At 44.3% G+C, this 15,598-nt stretch overlaps 2 protein-coding genes across 3 annotated transcripts in view; one reads left to right on the forward strand and one right to left on the reverse strand.

The window, feature by feature from the left end:
• Positions 1-15,598, reverse strand: part of VEPH1 (ventricular zone expressed PH domain containing 1) — an 82,450-nt gene that overhangs the window by 60,764 nt on the left and 6,088 nt on the right. For both annotated transcript variants that reach the window (XM_026854880.1, XM_026854881.1), the window contains exon 4: positions 11,551-11,725. In XM_026854880.1, the coding sequence (XP_026710681.1) occupies positions 11,551-11,725 (175 nt within the window). The remainder of the gene's footprint in view (positions 1-11,550; positions 11,726-15,598) is intronic.
• Positions 2,605-7,334, forward strand: PTX3 (pentraxin 3). Its single transcript, XM_026854882.1, has 3 exons — positions 2,605-2,875; positions 3,286-3,819; positions 6,533-7,334. Exons 1-3 carry the CDS (start codon positions 2,728-2,730, stop codon positions 7,144-7,146), a joined length of 1,296 nt encoding a protein of 431 aa, XP_026710683.1. The 5' UTR covers positions 2,605-2,727; the 3' UTR covers positions 7,147-7,334.

A 15,598-nucleotide genomic window follows, 5' to 3' on the forward strand; every position in this document is an offset into this window, starting at 1 on the left:
TTCGTCATGACACAACACGGTGGATTGCAGCCACGAAACTTCTCTGAACAAAAATACGTTGTACAAATGGGAATTTGGGCAGTTTCCCACAGCAAACATTGCTGGGTTTACATTTGCTAACCAAGAGAAATGAAAAGCCAAGGCAATTTAGAAGCAACCCCATCACATTGATATTTAAGTGACCTCACTGACGTGGAATTGCTTTTAATTGAATAACCTGTGTTTACAAACTCATAAACAATCCAAGCAGACACCGCAGTTTGTGTCTGTTCTTCATAAAACTTAAGAAAGGTCACAAAGCACAACCCAAATCACTATTTTCTTGTCTTTTCATGTTTCAAGCTAGCTCTGAGTACCTCTTGTAATTTGTTTGTCATGTCTTTTCGGTTTATAAGGCATTTATGCACATGCAGCTCACCAACCTTTTGATTCTCAGTGCTCAGTCAGAGGTGATATTGTGCCCGTTCCCAAGTAATTTCCTTTCTTCCATCTTGCTTCATCTGTCTCAGTCTAAACTAAGAGCCTAAAAAGTGAGTTTGTTCTCCCGGAATGGAAAAACATTATACTCAACTCCTTAAACCTTCTCTCCCTCTTCCTTCCTCTACCACCCTTAACCCCAATACTTTCCAGATTAGATTTTTTCAGCCTTTCCAAGCAGACCACACACTGGGAATTATGCAAGTCAGGAAAAGACTAACGGTACAGTTGGGGCCACTCGCTGGCTTTGCACGGCTGGCTGCAAGTCAGGCAGGGAGGATGCAGCCAGGACAACCCCAACCAGGACCATGCCCCTGACACACTTTGGCCACGCTCCCTGCGCACACAACGAGCACCAAAGGTCACCTCGTGCTCAGTCTCTGCGCTGCCCAATCCAGAAGCAGAGAGCTTGGGGAATTAAAAAAATATAAAATAAATAAATAAATAAATAAATAAATAAGGGAAAGAGCCTGGTAGCATGCTGCAAACTAACGTGGACAGGAGGAGCTCTCGATGCCATACAGTGGTGTCTTAACATTCACTCCACATTGAGTATTCAAAGATAAAAGCCTGTGCATCTAGTTTTTTCCCCCAAACGACTTAAAAGTTAAGCACACACCTCCTCGAAAACTCTTGCCTCTACTTCACCAAACTTTTGAGGTTTCTAACACATCGCCTCGACATTATTACTTACTATTTGTGTTTGCAGGAGAGCAGCTGTAGGCCCCACTGTGGCAGGAACCCCCTGTACACATCGAATGAATCAGTGAGACAGCGTGGCACCTAGGAATTGCAGAGTGCCGTGGCCAGCAAGCCCAATGCCCAGGTAGTCCAGGTTTGCCCAAGCAAGGCTGAGCACTGGGAGGCAGCTGGTGCAGCAGCACCGGGCTCTCGGCAGTTTTCTGAGCGCCCCAAAGCATCAGGCAGCCCTGGGGTGCTAGGAGCAAGCCTGGAGGAGTCAGGAGCAGGCTGGGGACCCTCCGGCTTTACTTCCCTCCTCAGTCAAAAGGCAACACCTGAGAAGTGCCTCTTGGTTTGCGCTGCGGGAGGGAGGAAATGGTTGAGGCCACGGATTCCATCTCAACTGCCTCGCGTGGTCGCACCTCCCGCTCCCGGCCCAGGTGGCGGAGGCTGAACGAGCAAGAACAGGGGCCCAAGGACCTTGTCACACACCCCTGAGTGCAGTGCTAAGGGCTAAAGCAGAGACTCAAACGGAAAGGGAACACAGATTGCAAGTCAGATGCAATTATGGGTTGGGGTTTTTTGCTATTCTCTGAATATTTCATAGCTAATATCCAATTTGTACCATATTACCCCATATCTCACCTAAACAACGCATCTCAGAAATAACGGCCCATCGAAGGGATAAGATTTCAGAATTTAAAGCAGATTAACACCAGTAACAATAATACTTAGCACTAGATTAATGTCTAATCCAAGAGTCCCTTGTTTCGCTTTTTTGTTTTTTCCTCAAAGTTAACAGAAACAACTCTAATCATGCAGCTGCCAATCTACATGCTCCTGAAACAAAATATTAGTGGTAGCGTATTATCCACATAGTTATGATGTTGTTATTGGTAATGAGGGCTAGAAAAGCAAAACCTTAACAAGCTGTCTTTGTGAATTCTCCTTTACTGCTTAAAGCAGTAAACTGTTAGGATATAATAGAAGTTTTTATATATAACCACCAAAAAAGCTACAATATTTAGGTTAAACCACCCTCACGTATCCAAATCAACCCTAGGTATGTTTATTTTTCTACCAGTCCCCTCCAGAGCCCTGGCATGTACCAACTACAAAATGGGTTTTGCAGAGGACGCTTTCCTGTCCACAAATAACACAAAATAACACAAAACAACTGACAAAGCCAGTGCTTGTAGGCAGCAAGCTCCAAGTGACTGCAGCCCCCGCCCTCACTCCCGCATCGCCGCTCCCGGAGGGGAAGCGGCAGTGCACAAGAGCAGCTTTCCCCGTTTCTTCCCCTCCATGAGTCAGTTCATCTCCCCCCAGTGCAAACCTGGAAGGCTGGAGTGGAGAGAGCTGCACGCCCCCTCCTCCTCTCAGCCAAAACCAACAGCAGAAGTGCTCTTATTACAGCACTGGCACCAGCACTGCTCATTCATTCAAGCCGAGGCGCTCGGAGCGTTTATTAGGGGCTCGCCGCGTCTCGCTCGCACTCTCGTCTCCGCTGCAGTCTGACTCTGACTTTAGCTCCAGACAGCCCAGCTATTCTCAGGAAGCAGCTCGAGAATGTGGCCCCAAGAAATACTTTCTCTCCTTACGCTGTTCTGTGTTTTCAGGGCTTCTGTTTCTGTTTTGGAGGAAGATGAGGACTATGATCTCATGTATGTGAATCTGGATAATGAAATTGAAGGTCCAGTTCTCGGTACTGAGGAAAGTAAGTAGAATTAAACTAAATTTGTGTTAAGGACAGAATTGCATTCTTTGTTGTGTAGCTCTTGTAGCAGTTATTATTACAAACATAATTTATTTTTTTTTTTCCCCCCAGAGGAAGCAGCATGTGGCTTGTACCAGTAGATTACTATGGATGGCAATTACTAGAGCATTGGATGGTGTGCCTTTGGATTTGCTTTATACTCTTTATTTTTCAGTTTTCCTGCAAAAGTCTGCCGATGACACTTAGTTTCAGAATTGCTATAACACACGCTATTTTTCTGTTTTGATATAGAGGGAAAAACACTGACAGCCTGGAGCATATAAGTCTTGCACAGAGCTAGATTTTGTCAAGTACTCCTGTTTAAAAATGTAAGTATAAAGGAATAGCAACATCTGTCTCTTCCATTCCAGCTGCTTTGTCCGACTGCCAGCGAGAGCACACCGAGTGGGACAAGCTCTTCATCATGCTCGAGAACTCGCAGATGAAAGAGAACATGATGCTGCAGGCGATGGATGAGGTCCTGAAGGTGGACCTGCAGACCCTGAAAGCAGAGCTGAGCCAGCTCACCACCAGCCTCGCGGGCACCTTCGCCACCACGGTCGAGAAAGTCACCTCCCACATCGTGTCACAGGTAGAGCAGGCACTTGTGAGGAGCAGTGACCAAGCTGAAGAAGCCAAGAGGCTTCAGGAGTCTGAGCAAGGAAAAGTTCTCGAGCACGTCCTCCTGCTGAGCCACAACGTGTCCAGCAGGCTCGGCCGGCTGGAGAGCGCTTGGCTGAGGAGGTCCGAGGCAGAGGCTCAGGAAACAGCTTTTCAGCAGGATAAATTCGGTCCCACCAGAGGAGACAACCTCATTTTGAACTCTCTGTGGAAAGAGCTACAGCAAACCAGAGCTGAACTGAAGGCATCGCAGACATGGGCAGCTCAGCACTTACTGCCAGCAGGTAAGTCCACGTGCGCTGCGCTTTTCCAGAGAGTTCTCTTTGGTGGGCCTGTCCCAACAGAGCTCCTATAAACACCCCTCCTAAGGGCCTTCCTCTGCATGTGACCCCAAAGCAACCTTAGGGACAGCACAGCAGCTCTGAGCAGTCTCTGAACAGTCAGCGTTAGGTTAATGGTTGGACTAAGCGATCTTCAATGTCTTTTTCAACCTGGATGATTCTGTACGTACAGGGAGGAAACCCATTCACTGTTCTTGAAATAGAGGCGCTGAGTTTTTCAAACGTGGGATCAAAGAAGGGTTTAATCAAAGTCCTTATGCAGGGCAAAGCCAGCTAGGATCCCACCTCCCACAGATTAAATGGTTGCCAGAGAGCAGGAAACACATAAATTATGTTCTCTCACCTTTTACCTTCCCAGCTGGTAACTCCTACACACTAGTCGCTGAGCTCTGCTGTTCTCCCCATGCATGTACCCGCTCCTTCCTCTTCCTAAACTCAACGCTGTCTCCTCCCCAACTCTCACTGCCCAAGAGCAGAGCTGGATCCGAGGACACGCTGCTGCTGTCAGCCAGCTAAACACGCTTCCCGCAGGGAGGGCACGTTCACTGCATGCAACTGTCAGGACAGAATATTATTTCTCCAAGCATGGAAAAATTAGTAACACTGCGGCGGTGGGGTTTTTTTTTTTCCTCCCCTCCAAAACATCTGTATTTGTCAGCAAGCGAGATGGCCATAGAAAGATGAGCTCCTATCTCAAACGTCAGTTTTTCTGTGCGCTGTAACACAACATCAAAGAGCAGCTACAGCAGGGTGGGTATGGCAGAGCAAACCCCACCTATTTAAAGTGTGGGTGCAAAACCGCTACACGCAGGATATAACTGCCTACCAGACAGCGATCCCTAAATGTGACTAAATGTCACTAACGCCTCCTAAACGTTGACATGTCTTTAACGACTATTTTCCGCATATCTAAGTTACTGCAGCTCAAAACCCCCACAGAAATCCACGCTGGCAGAACCTCACAGGCGTGTGCGAATAGGAAGTCAGGGGTGCAGTTACACCAGCCTTGCCCACAACCCGTAGCAGCACCACCAGTGTGAGCTCTTACACAGGTGAGCAAGAAGCAGAGCGTGTTGTAACTCCTAAAGCAAAGCTTACACAAGCCTGTTACAACACAAACACAACATAACAATAGTTTACATCAAAGTGTTTCACAATCTCGTCCATCCTTCCATGTAGGGCATGGATTCAGCTTTGTAAGTAAATTGCTTTTACTCCTTTATCATCACACTTTAGTAACTTTTGTGTACTGGGAGTAGATCTTACAGCATGTTCCTTTTTTCCCCAGACACAGAGCCTTGCCTTCCAGAAAGCATGATCTCATTCTTTATCTCTCTCCTGTAACGCAGCCAGCCTTGCAGGCAGTTACGCTGCACTAGGTGAGAGTAAAAAACTTGATCAGCATTAAGGATCTCAGTCTCACCAGTGGAAATCCAGATTATTTCCACTGGCTCCTACATGGTTTTATATAAAATGTTCTTATTTTTCAAATTAAAAGATACATTTTAAGTACTTGCAGAGTCTCTCTCCAAAATTTTTTTTTCAAGGGAGTTTTTAGCAACTGATTTTAATTTCTCACATCTTGAATTACTGCCAGCCATACTCTTGAGGGATTTTCTAATCACACTTTTTGTTCTTCAGTGCTGGTTTTAATTTTGTTTAGGCCTTGATAATAAAGCCTGAAAGCTTGCTAATTGAAGGCTTTTTCACAACAGTGTTCCTAAGTAGCATTTTAAGGAGTATCCCCAACAGTTGCTCGCTGACCCTGCCCCTCCTCAAAAGGGCCAGTGAAGAAATGTAGATGTGCTCAAAGCTGAAAGGAAGCAGTCGCTGAAATAACACAGCAGCACCATCCTGGAGGACACAAAGAGTCCTTCATTCGCTAGAGCAGAAATTTCCACACGTATTTTAGGCATTTTAGATCCTCTACCTTATTTAAACAGGAAGCGAACCAGCTTAATTGTAGGAAGGGGCTGCTTTCCCCCCAGTGTCACCTAGAATATTAAGTTATACAACTAGGGAACAGAACACAGAATACCAGAAGTGGCTTGGCTTTAGTGATCACCAGTTACTTTTCCAAGTTTCACCAATTTCTGTTAGTCGTTTTAACTAATCTAATTTCTATTACCAACATACTGATTAATTAGAGAGATAACCTGTTTTAAAAATATCTGTCGTTTTCTACGTTCCCCCTGCTTAACCAGTGCACGTGGAAGTTTCTGACCAACAGCCCCAAAGGTAGGATTGGAAGATGGAGCCTTTATAATAAATAAATCGACACATTTCAGCATGCTTCTGCCAACACCCCCTGCGCCTGCTTTTCAGTAGCCCCTGTCCCCTTCTCCGCTGCCCAGTTGTCCAGTGGACAGCCACAGGACACCGAGTAACTGGTGCTGCAGCCTCACGCTGCTAACCCAGGGATGGCGCAGCATCTAAACCTGCCCTTTCACACATCGCTGAGCCCATCCTTGCACTGTAACGTTGCTGCTTACATCACTCCATGCTGAAAAAGAACACAGAGGCGGAAACAAGGCTTAAGTGAAAGAGAGGGGACTCCTTTGAGAAGCCCAGAAGGGAGCATATGTCAGGGATCCTGACTGTGCATGTACAAATAAACTAGTTGTTATTTACCTAACCACCTTTCTAACTTTTTCAGGGTGTGAAACAGCAATCCTATTCCCCATGCGTTCGAAAAAGATATTTGGGAGCGTTCATCCAACTGCTGGAATGACCCTTCACTCCTTTACCGCTTGTATCTGGATCAAGGTGACTGAGGCTTTGGACAAAACTATTGTCTTCTCTTACGGAACCAAGTTAAACCCATACGAAATCCAGCTTTATCTCAGCCGGGAGTCTGCAGTGCTTGTTGTTGGTGGTGACCAGCACAAGTTAGCTGTCAAAAACGTAGTTGTTCCTGGGAAGTGGATCCATGTCTGCGGTGCCTGGAGCTCGGAGAACGGCTCCGCGTCCCTGTGGGTGAAGGGAGAGCTCGCGGGCACCGCCGTGGACGTTGCCGATGCTCACACCGTGCCCGACGGAGGGATTTTGCAGATCGGACAAGAAAAGAATGGCTGCTGCATTGGAGGGGGATTTGATGAAGCGTTAGCCTTCTCTGGAAAATTAACTGGCTTTAACATGTGGGACAGAGTGCTCAGTGCCAAAGAGATAGCAGCGCAGAGTGGGGAAGGCGCGTGCAGTATCAGGGGCAACATCATCGGGTGGGGAGTCACAGAAGTTTTGCCGTACGGAGGAGCCCAGTACGTTTCTTAAATTCTGGCAAAGCAGTTTCTGAAGCAGAGAACGTATTTCATGAAGAGCTGAACACCAATACGTACAAGCAAACAGAGCTGTAGGAGCCCGCGTGTCTCGAATTCCCAAGGAAGATTAGTATTGAAAGTTTACAAAATTAGGTATTGTGGGGATGGGATTTGATCCCTGCCTGCTGCTTTGGCAAAACATGGGAAAAAAAAACCCCAACCCAAATTTATCAAAGTGTGATATTGGAAAAGCTGTTCCCGAGGTCAGAGGACTGCTGTCTCCCTAGCACAGTGCCTTCTGACGTATGAAAGCGTGTGCCACCGCGGACTTTTCGGAGGTGGATGGTGCCCCGGCTGAGCCGTCTCTGCAGAGCGGACACAAGGCTGCACATCTGCCAGGCTCCTCCAGCCATCAGCTTCTGTAGTGCTGATGGGAATTGTACAGAGGAGCCACATAAACCAAGAAATGTGTTGTTTATTAATCGCTGTTAGTAATTTGTAGACTATAACAAAACTAGCTCCTCGTTTAAAGCATTATTTATGCCACGGATTGACCTAACATATAAAAGTAATATCCCTCATCATAATCTGATGTTACATTTGGAGAAAACACAGCTGTATTATATTGTAAATTGACTTTGTAATAATTTTATTGAAATTATTTTTGTAAAGTTGTTCTGTAAATAAAGATACTTTACTAAACTAAAACTTTCCACACTTCTCATGAATAGAAACTCTGAAAGTAAATACCAGTTGGGAATTTTTCCATGTTTTGAACCATGCAGGTTTAGGGGCTGATAGAAAGAGAACAGGAATATCAATATCTCATACAGATGGGGAAACCCTCTGAGGACCAAAATCCAAGCATCAGCCAACTTTCAAGGCCTGTCATGACCACAGTCCCCCTTGTGAATGTGCAAGGATCTGCCATTTTAGGTGTTGTCCCACACGGACACGGTCGCTTGTACAGAAGAGATTCTCTGACATACTGACACACGTGCCTCGGCCCGAGGCTGTGCTAGCACGGCCCTCGGAGGCTGAGGGAAGGGTTGGTTTTGAGATATCCCCAAATAAAAATCAATCAGTACCCCATAATGCCAGCCCTCTGAGAAGGACATAGGCAGTTTTGATAGATAGTTTAGATATCCAAAGTAACCAACTAGTTTGATGACAACAGGGGGTTTGTACAAGGCAGAATTGATGAATATGCAGTGGCAGCAGCTTTGTTCTCTCACATTCACAAATTTATCCAAATTCCAGTAAAAACATAGGGCTGGCTGCAGTGCATAAGAGGCAGATGCAGAGAGCCAAGGCGCTGGTGGCGATTTGCGTGTAGAAAACCGAGCAGGAGTAGACAATGATGAATAGTTACTCGCTGGATATGTAATCATTTACGACAAGAACAATTATTCACTACCTGTTGAAGCCTCCGAACAAGTTATCAAGGAGAATGTCTTATTCAAAGCAATTCTTATAACCACTGGAAGCAGCCCACCCTCTTCTGCTCTATTCACGTTTGTCTTTCTCGTTCTCTACAGATGTCTTAAGAACACACTTTGAAAAGTTTCTTGCCACGTTGCTGCTATGCTTATTCCTGAATGACACAGCTACCAGATCCTTCCTTCCACAACACAAAAGTAGTAAGAAAAAGCTATGACAAGGTAATTTCCACTTTATTATGTCACTCAAGGGGGTTCTGCTTCATAACTAGAGTTACATGACCTGCTCTGAAGTTTTGGCAATGCTGTTTAAGGTAAAAAAAACCTGCTCTGATTGCTGGAATTTCTCCTATTACTCTGTAATAAAAACATAGCTAAATTTTAAATGCTTAGTAGTAAGGATGACAAAAATCCCTTACTAAATAATATCTGCAAATAACCTTAATTACAGAACAATGAAAGATTACCTCCATTTGTCTGCTGTCAGCCAGAAAACAGATCTTCAGTTACGAAAAACACTTGAGGTCCCACCATTGTGCAAGGGCAAAACCACTCTCAAATCCTCTTACCATAGAGTGCCCTCCATTAAATGAAAACAAATGTCCACGAAACGCAGCAGGAAAAGCAAAATCCTTAAAAAGATCACCAGAAGTCCTTCCCGGCTACTTTTCTTACTGTACCTCATACCTGAAATGTTTTGTCTTGGAAGTAGCCTCTTCCTATCTCTGTTCTGGTTTGGCAGATGACCAAATGCTAAGCCAGTCCTTTTCATTCTCACTGACTCAGCTGGAAAACTCTTCGCTTTCCAACTGCTTTGCTCCTTCTTTTATCACGTCTGTGGACCAGCAAAGCTTTCCTACAGTCTAGTCCCCTCCTGTCCAGCACCACAAGTCACCTCCACCAGCTTCTTTCTTTCCCTCCTAGCTTAACTATGTTTTTCTTTGTCAGGAGTTACTTTGCCTGTTTGAAAAACACTAAGTAAATAGTCTTTTGGGGGAGTTTGGGCTCCAAATATGGAAAAGCCAACGCAACCCTGCTGTTGCCCCGCAAACATAAAACTGAAGGCGCAAGCGCAAGGCGCACGGAACTGGAGTACGTTGCTGAGCCCAGTTCTGCTCTCAAACAAGCCTCTGCTGCAAGCAGCATCCACACCCCTTGCCTGAGCAGCTCTGGAAGGTGGAGCAGCCATGGGACGCTCAGATTGCAGCAACGACTGCAGGGGAGTTTTGCTGCTGTGCCCTGGAAACAGGAATAAATGTGCCCAAGCCCTTACGCTGCTGGAAGGTGTCAGCACAGAGCCTGTCAGCATCGTGGGCACAGTGAGACATTTGCATGTTTAGAAGCTGAGTTCACACAAACTGGAACAGAGTAGTTAAACACTCTTTCTAAAGAGCTCTTTTGTAGCTAATAAGATAAGAAACTGATTATGCAGCCAAACAGTTGCCCCAAGTCATCCAAAAATCCAGTTAGCTCTCAAACACTCGCAGACAACGGGCCAAAGTCTACTATCAGTCTCCCTGGTGCCATGAGGCTGAGCCCTGTCTGTGCAGCACCCAAACAAGGCCCTTTGTCTCCACGCTGCTGGGTAAATTCACCCCGAGCTGCTTATCCTCCCGCTTCCCTTCTCCCTTCAGCAAACAGTCCCTAAGTGCGGTTCTTAGCCTGCAGCAACCCAACCTTTTCACGCCCCAAATATAAGTTACCTACAGTGCATTTAACTCACTACGCAAAACAAAGCACTTCGCCTATTCAGAGTGCCCTCTTCCAGTCTGGAATTTCCAAACCTGATGTCCACAGCAACATCTGCTGGTAGAATAACATAAATACACAAAACCGAGCAGGCGCAGGCATGATGAAACCTTCAGCTGTAGGCATCACTTTTCTCAAACCTAAGACAATGCCATAAAACCTGTTGTGCTCTATTTCTTTCTATTAACAGCACCGAGTTACAAGTGGTAATGCACAATATTAACATATAAATACTAATGTCACAAGCCTTAAAAGAATTCTCCATCTGGCTTTAAGCTGTTAGCAATATTCTGTTCTTGGACTCTACTCAATTAGTATTATCACACAGCTCCTACATATTTATTATGTTTATCACATATTCATCCTTAAACAAAGTGGACAGAAATATTCAAACTATCATGACGTCGTAAGGACCAAATTACTTTCTAGCTTAGCTATCCCTCCATAATAGACTCCATTTATATTTTTAAGTAAATACAGAACGCACACACTTAATTTGAGGGCTTAACATCTTCATAACAATGTCCTTGGAATAAGTAGACAGCAGTTATTACTTATTGCTTACCCATACTCAAAGAAAAAACAAACTGATTTTACTACTGCAGTGGCACTATAGTAAAATAAAAATCATGAACTTCACTACTTCGACTAAATTGGACCTCCTTGCGTAGAGGTATGAATATTTTGGCTTTTTAAACCACAAAAGGAAAGTGTACAGAGGTTAGCAACAATATTCCATGTAAAGCTAATAACGTAAGCAAAATTAAAGAACCACTACAAAGCTTTTATAGCTTACGTCTATTTTGCCACAGAATGGGATTCATTTCATCCCCATTTATATTTTGGAGTATTGCCAAAGACACTAATAGAAAGGATAAGAGCCCAGTAACTAGTGTCTCATATCAGGGCTTACCATTTGAAGTCCATTAGTAGGGTACGCTAACAAGTACAGATGTATTTCCTGCCCTGCGGGTCACCCGATCTATAATGACACTTCCATAGTCAACAAGGCTCAGTAAATCACCTATTCGTGATATAGTCCGGTGTTAGATTGTGTCTACCATGTTTTATCACACGTTTATAGATACGTCCATATGTCTGCTTTCTACGTCCACGCCTCACACGTGTTTTTACGTATAACTTGTTTGGTTTTATGCCTAGTACAGCCTCAGTAATCTAACGGTGGGCACGCCGCAGGACGACATCCAAAAATCTCAGTGCATTCATACCTTGGAGGACACTTCTGACAATGGTGTCTGTGTGATCAGCCAGCAGATCTGCTTTAGCAATTGCAGCCAAGGAGAGATAACTTGACATATTTCTGCACAGCTCCTTATTGCCTCTCTGAAGAAACTTCACTGCCACTGGAACAGCTAAGGCCATTACTGGAGGTCGATTGTAATTCTGTAAAAAACACAAACGAGCATTGAAAAATAAGCAGCCGAAAAAAAAAAAAGATGATTAAAATAAGCCTCATGCTGATCAGAGTAGAAAAAAACCAAAAATCAAAACAACAGGGGGAAAAAAAGAAAAAAAACATCAAAAAAGGTTATGTTTTGGTAACACCACTGAAGGCAGACTTCAAAGAAAGAGCAAGTAAGGAAATTTAAAACCACTGCACCAGGAGATGCCAATAACACACCTATTTTTGTCTTCTGCAAGAGGAGGAAAAAAGCATGATACGAAGTGCACTAGTTAAATGTTAACTGCTGTCACATTTTTAACAAGACATTTTGTGCTTGGTGCTCTCTGACAGCAGAAGCTGTATCCATCCTCCACACAGAGTAGGTAATTTTCATCCCAAAGCGTAGGAAGCACCTTGGAGCTGGGAAACGTTGCTTGGTTGACTGGTAAATGTTGCTCCCTGCAATAAGGGAGTTGTTGCTGCCTTCTGCTCTGGCGTCACGGTGACCTGCTCCTCGCCAATGCCCAGCCCCAAGCAGGGCAGCCAGGTGTGCAGGCACAGTCAAGGCTCAGGGAAGCCATTTCAAGCCTGGATAAATCCTTCCCCAGCACAAGTCAGAGCTTCCCTCACCTAAATTACACTGAGATTCGACCTATCTTAGTGCTGGCAAAAACCACATGAAGAAAGGATTCCTTGCTTCCCAGAACAGGATTTCATGCTAAGCCACTGGGACTAAATCAAAGGCAAACTGGTACATGTAAGTCAGCATACGGGGAGAAGTGCTCGCAGGGCCATAGCTTTAGTACTGATCATCAATTGCCCTGAAATAATTAAGTTTTCCTTTTCTAAACTCCAGCCAACTTCTCTGAACACAGGAAGTTTTGGGTTAAGAAAACTTTTTCAGAACCACTAACTCCTGTTTTCAAAACGGCACCGAGCTGCAGCAACCTCAGGAGTATCTGCACATCCACTTAGACTTTGACACGAAGGTCAGAAAAGGTTTTCTACAAATATTTCTGTACAGAAATTGTGTGCACAAACGATACACATCTATTGCCCATTAAGTTCCCATATGTAACTGCCCTTGAAACTAGTAGGATATGTTTATGTGTAACTGAGGACCTACATCCTCTCTGGAGCCTCCTTAATCAGTGCTTTTCTCTCCTCTTCACCCAGTTTTTAAGCATCTCTTTGAAACCAGACATTGTTTTTAAAAATAATCCTGCAGTGAGATTATATTTAATTAGCACCTGAAATCACAGGCAACCACCGAAACCCAGATGTTTCAGAAAACAACAAAACAGTGCTAAGGCAGGCAGTCCAGAGTTAACACATGCTCATTCTGGAGCAGCGTTGAAAAAATAAATTTAGCCCCAAGAAAAAACAAATCTGTTATTCCATATACCCTGCTACGTTGCCTCCCAGGCCAGCTCTGCCTCCACCAACAGTAACGGAGAGCAGGACCGACCCGAATTAAGGCTGCGTTGTGCTACTCAACCCACACAAAAGAGCCGAGTTTAAGTGGCTATGAGGATTTTTTTTTTTTTTTTCTTGCAACAGAGACCTGCCAAGCAGCGGAGTGCTGCAGCCACTCCGGGACAGTCCCCTTCTGCCAGCCCCTAGGGAAGAAGCACCCGCAGCAACTCCTGGCTGTCAAGACAGCTTATCGTGACAACTGCTGTATGGCCAAAAATTGCGTCTTATTTAATGAGAAAAGCTCTTAAAGTGAATAGAGCTTTATGCAGCAGCATGTTTAAATCTACATAATGCCTCATTATATTTGGCTGAGAGGCACTAGTGAGTAGGAGCCAAAGTCTGCCTCCAAGTTATACTCTAGGACTCCATGAAAAAAAAATGGGAAGGTAAGGTTTGGCCCTCTGACTATGAGTTAAAAGACCTAAGAAAATCCCAACTTTTTTTTTTTTTTTTCCTGTAAGAAAGATAAAATAGTCAAGAAAAGGTTTGAATTCAGATAGAAAGAGAAAGGTTTCATTTGTTACATTATAAACATCAGGGCATGAATGCACACTTATGAAAACGAGAAGGTGACAATGAAAAACAGATTTCAATAATATGATATAGTGATGTTTGCAAACCTAGGGGACCTCCCTGCTGCTAATATCAACAGAAACACGCTGTGAGATTCAACCCAGCTGTCAGATATTCATTACTACTTCAGCTATGCCTCACGTATTGTATAAAAACTCATTTTATGCCTTCTTTTTTTTATGCAAAGGAACTCGCTGATAATAGCTCTGTTTCGGGGAGCGGTAAATGTACTGTTACAACTTTCTCATTGCATTTCAATGAGCTCCTTTCTTGAAATCATCTGCAACACAGCACAATCCCCAAAACATTTGGATACGAGCTCACTTGATTTATGCACACAGTTGACAACAGCACAAACTGAAAGCTTAGACAAGCCATTGCATATTTTAGTATTCTCATAAAATATGATTTCTAGTACTGCAAAGACAAAATATGATTTTACAACGTACAGTCTCTCATCTGGAAAGTTTAAGCTGTGCTGCTACTGGTACCCAAATCCAGTTACTGTTTTACCTCCAGGGACACCTGACAGACAGAGATGAGGCAGCACCTCCAGGAACACGTTGCCCAGCAGAAAGCGTGGTCCTGCGCAGAGAAAGGCGGAGGGGACACCACCCCCGATCCGCCACGGGCCTTCCCAGGACGCGTCCCTGCGCCCCGCGCTGGGGTCCAGCCCACGGATCACGGCACGGGGGGACCAGTGCAGGGCAGAAGAAATCTTGCTAAGCCTCATCCACAGTCTTGACTAAATGTCTGGCTAGAAGAAATCAGCTTCCCAAACCAAAATCAATATGAACCTGGGCTTCAGAAAAGGAGATTTTTTTCCCTTCTTTTAGTATTTTACTACAATACACTTTTTGGTGCATCTTCAGAGTGACAGACTAGGAGTAAACACACTAAAGGATTGTAAAGTAAAGTTTCATTGAAGTCAATATAGCATTGATGTTATTTTCTCCTGAAACTGGGTTTTTTTGGACTTTAAACACTTTCAGCCAAACTCAGTGAGGAACCTCAATAAGTTTATGGAACAATATAACCTACAAGGGGCCAAGCAGTACCTTTCATGAGACAGTGACATACTTGTGCCGCTATCATTTGAATTTTTAGAATGAAAGAAAAAAAAAAAAACCAAACCCCACACCTGATTTAAGAGGCAGAGGTAATGAAAGCAACAACGAAACAGCAGATGTACTGCACACAGAGTAGTCTGTATAGAGAGGCACTTCCTGGCAACTGTTCCTCCATCTGACATGGAGCTGGTCCCCATGAATTGTACCCACAGCTGAAACGCTGGAAAAAAAACTGGTTTCTGCTTCCAGTTAGATAACTGTGTACATCGGTTTCTCTGCGGGTCGCTCCAGTGTATTATATTCCTTTTATTCCAACAAGGAATGGCATTGCCTGCAGTCCCAGCTAAAAAAATAAGAAAGCCACAAACAAGCTAACCCAAACAAACCCCTCAAACTCACCCTGATTTAATACCAAATTCCCCCTTACCCTCTCACTTTAAGTGGCTTTCCACCCTCAGCTTACTTAAAAAGCCTTGAAATAGCCCATTCCTATCCCCAAAAGGCTGCCATATACTCAAACGTCATCTTTTTTGTCTTGCATTCACAGGGAGCAATAGTTCATAGACTAAGTTCAAATAGGACCCAATTTCAGCTGCTCTAGCAAATGTTTTGGGGACTTAAATACCTTTGATCTTGTTGTTGCTACCTCTTAATATTTAGCAAAGCGTTCTAAGAAATTATTCCAGCACTCCTGGTCAGAGCATAACTTCTTTCTAGTCCTCTATTTAGAGTAGTAGCAATTGGATTTTAGTT

The sequence above is a fragment of the Athene cunicularia genome, assembly GCF_003259725.1.
Source record: "Athene cunicularia isolate RWA chromosome 9 unlocalized genomic scaffold, athCun1 chr9_part1, whole genome shotgun sequence".
Classification (NCBI taxonomy): domain Eukaryota; kingdom Metazoa; phylum Chordata; class Aves; order Strigiformes; family Strigidae; genus Athene; species Athene cunicularia.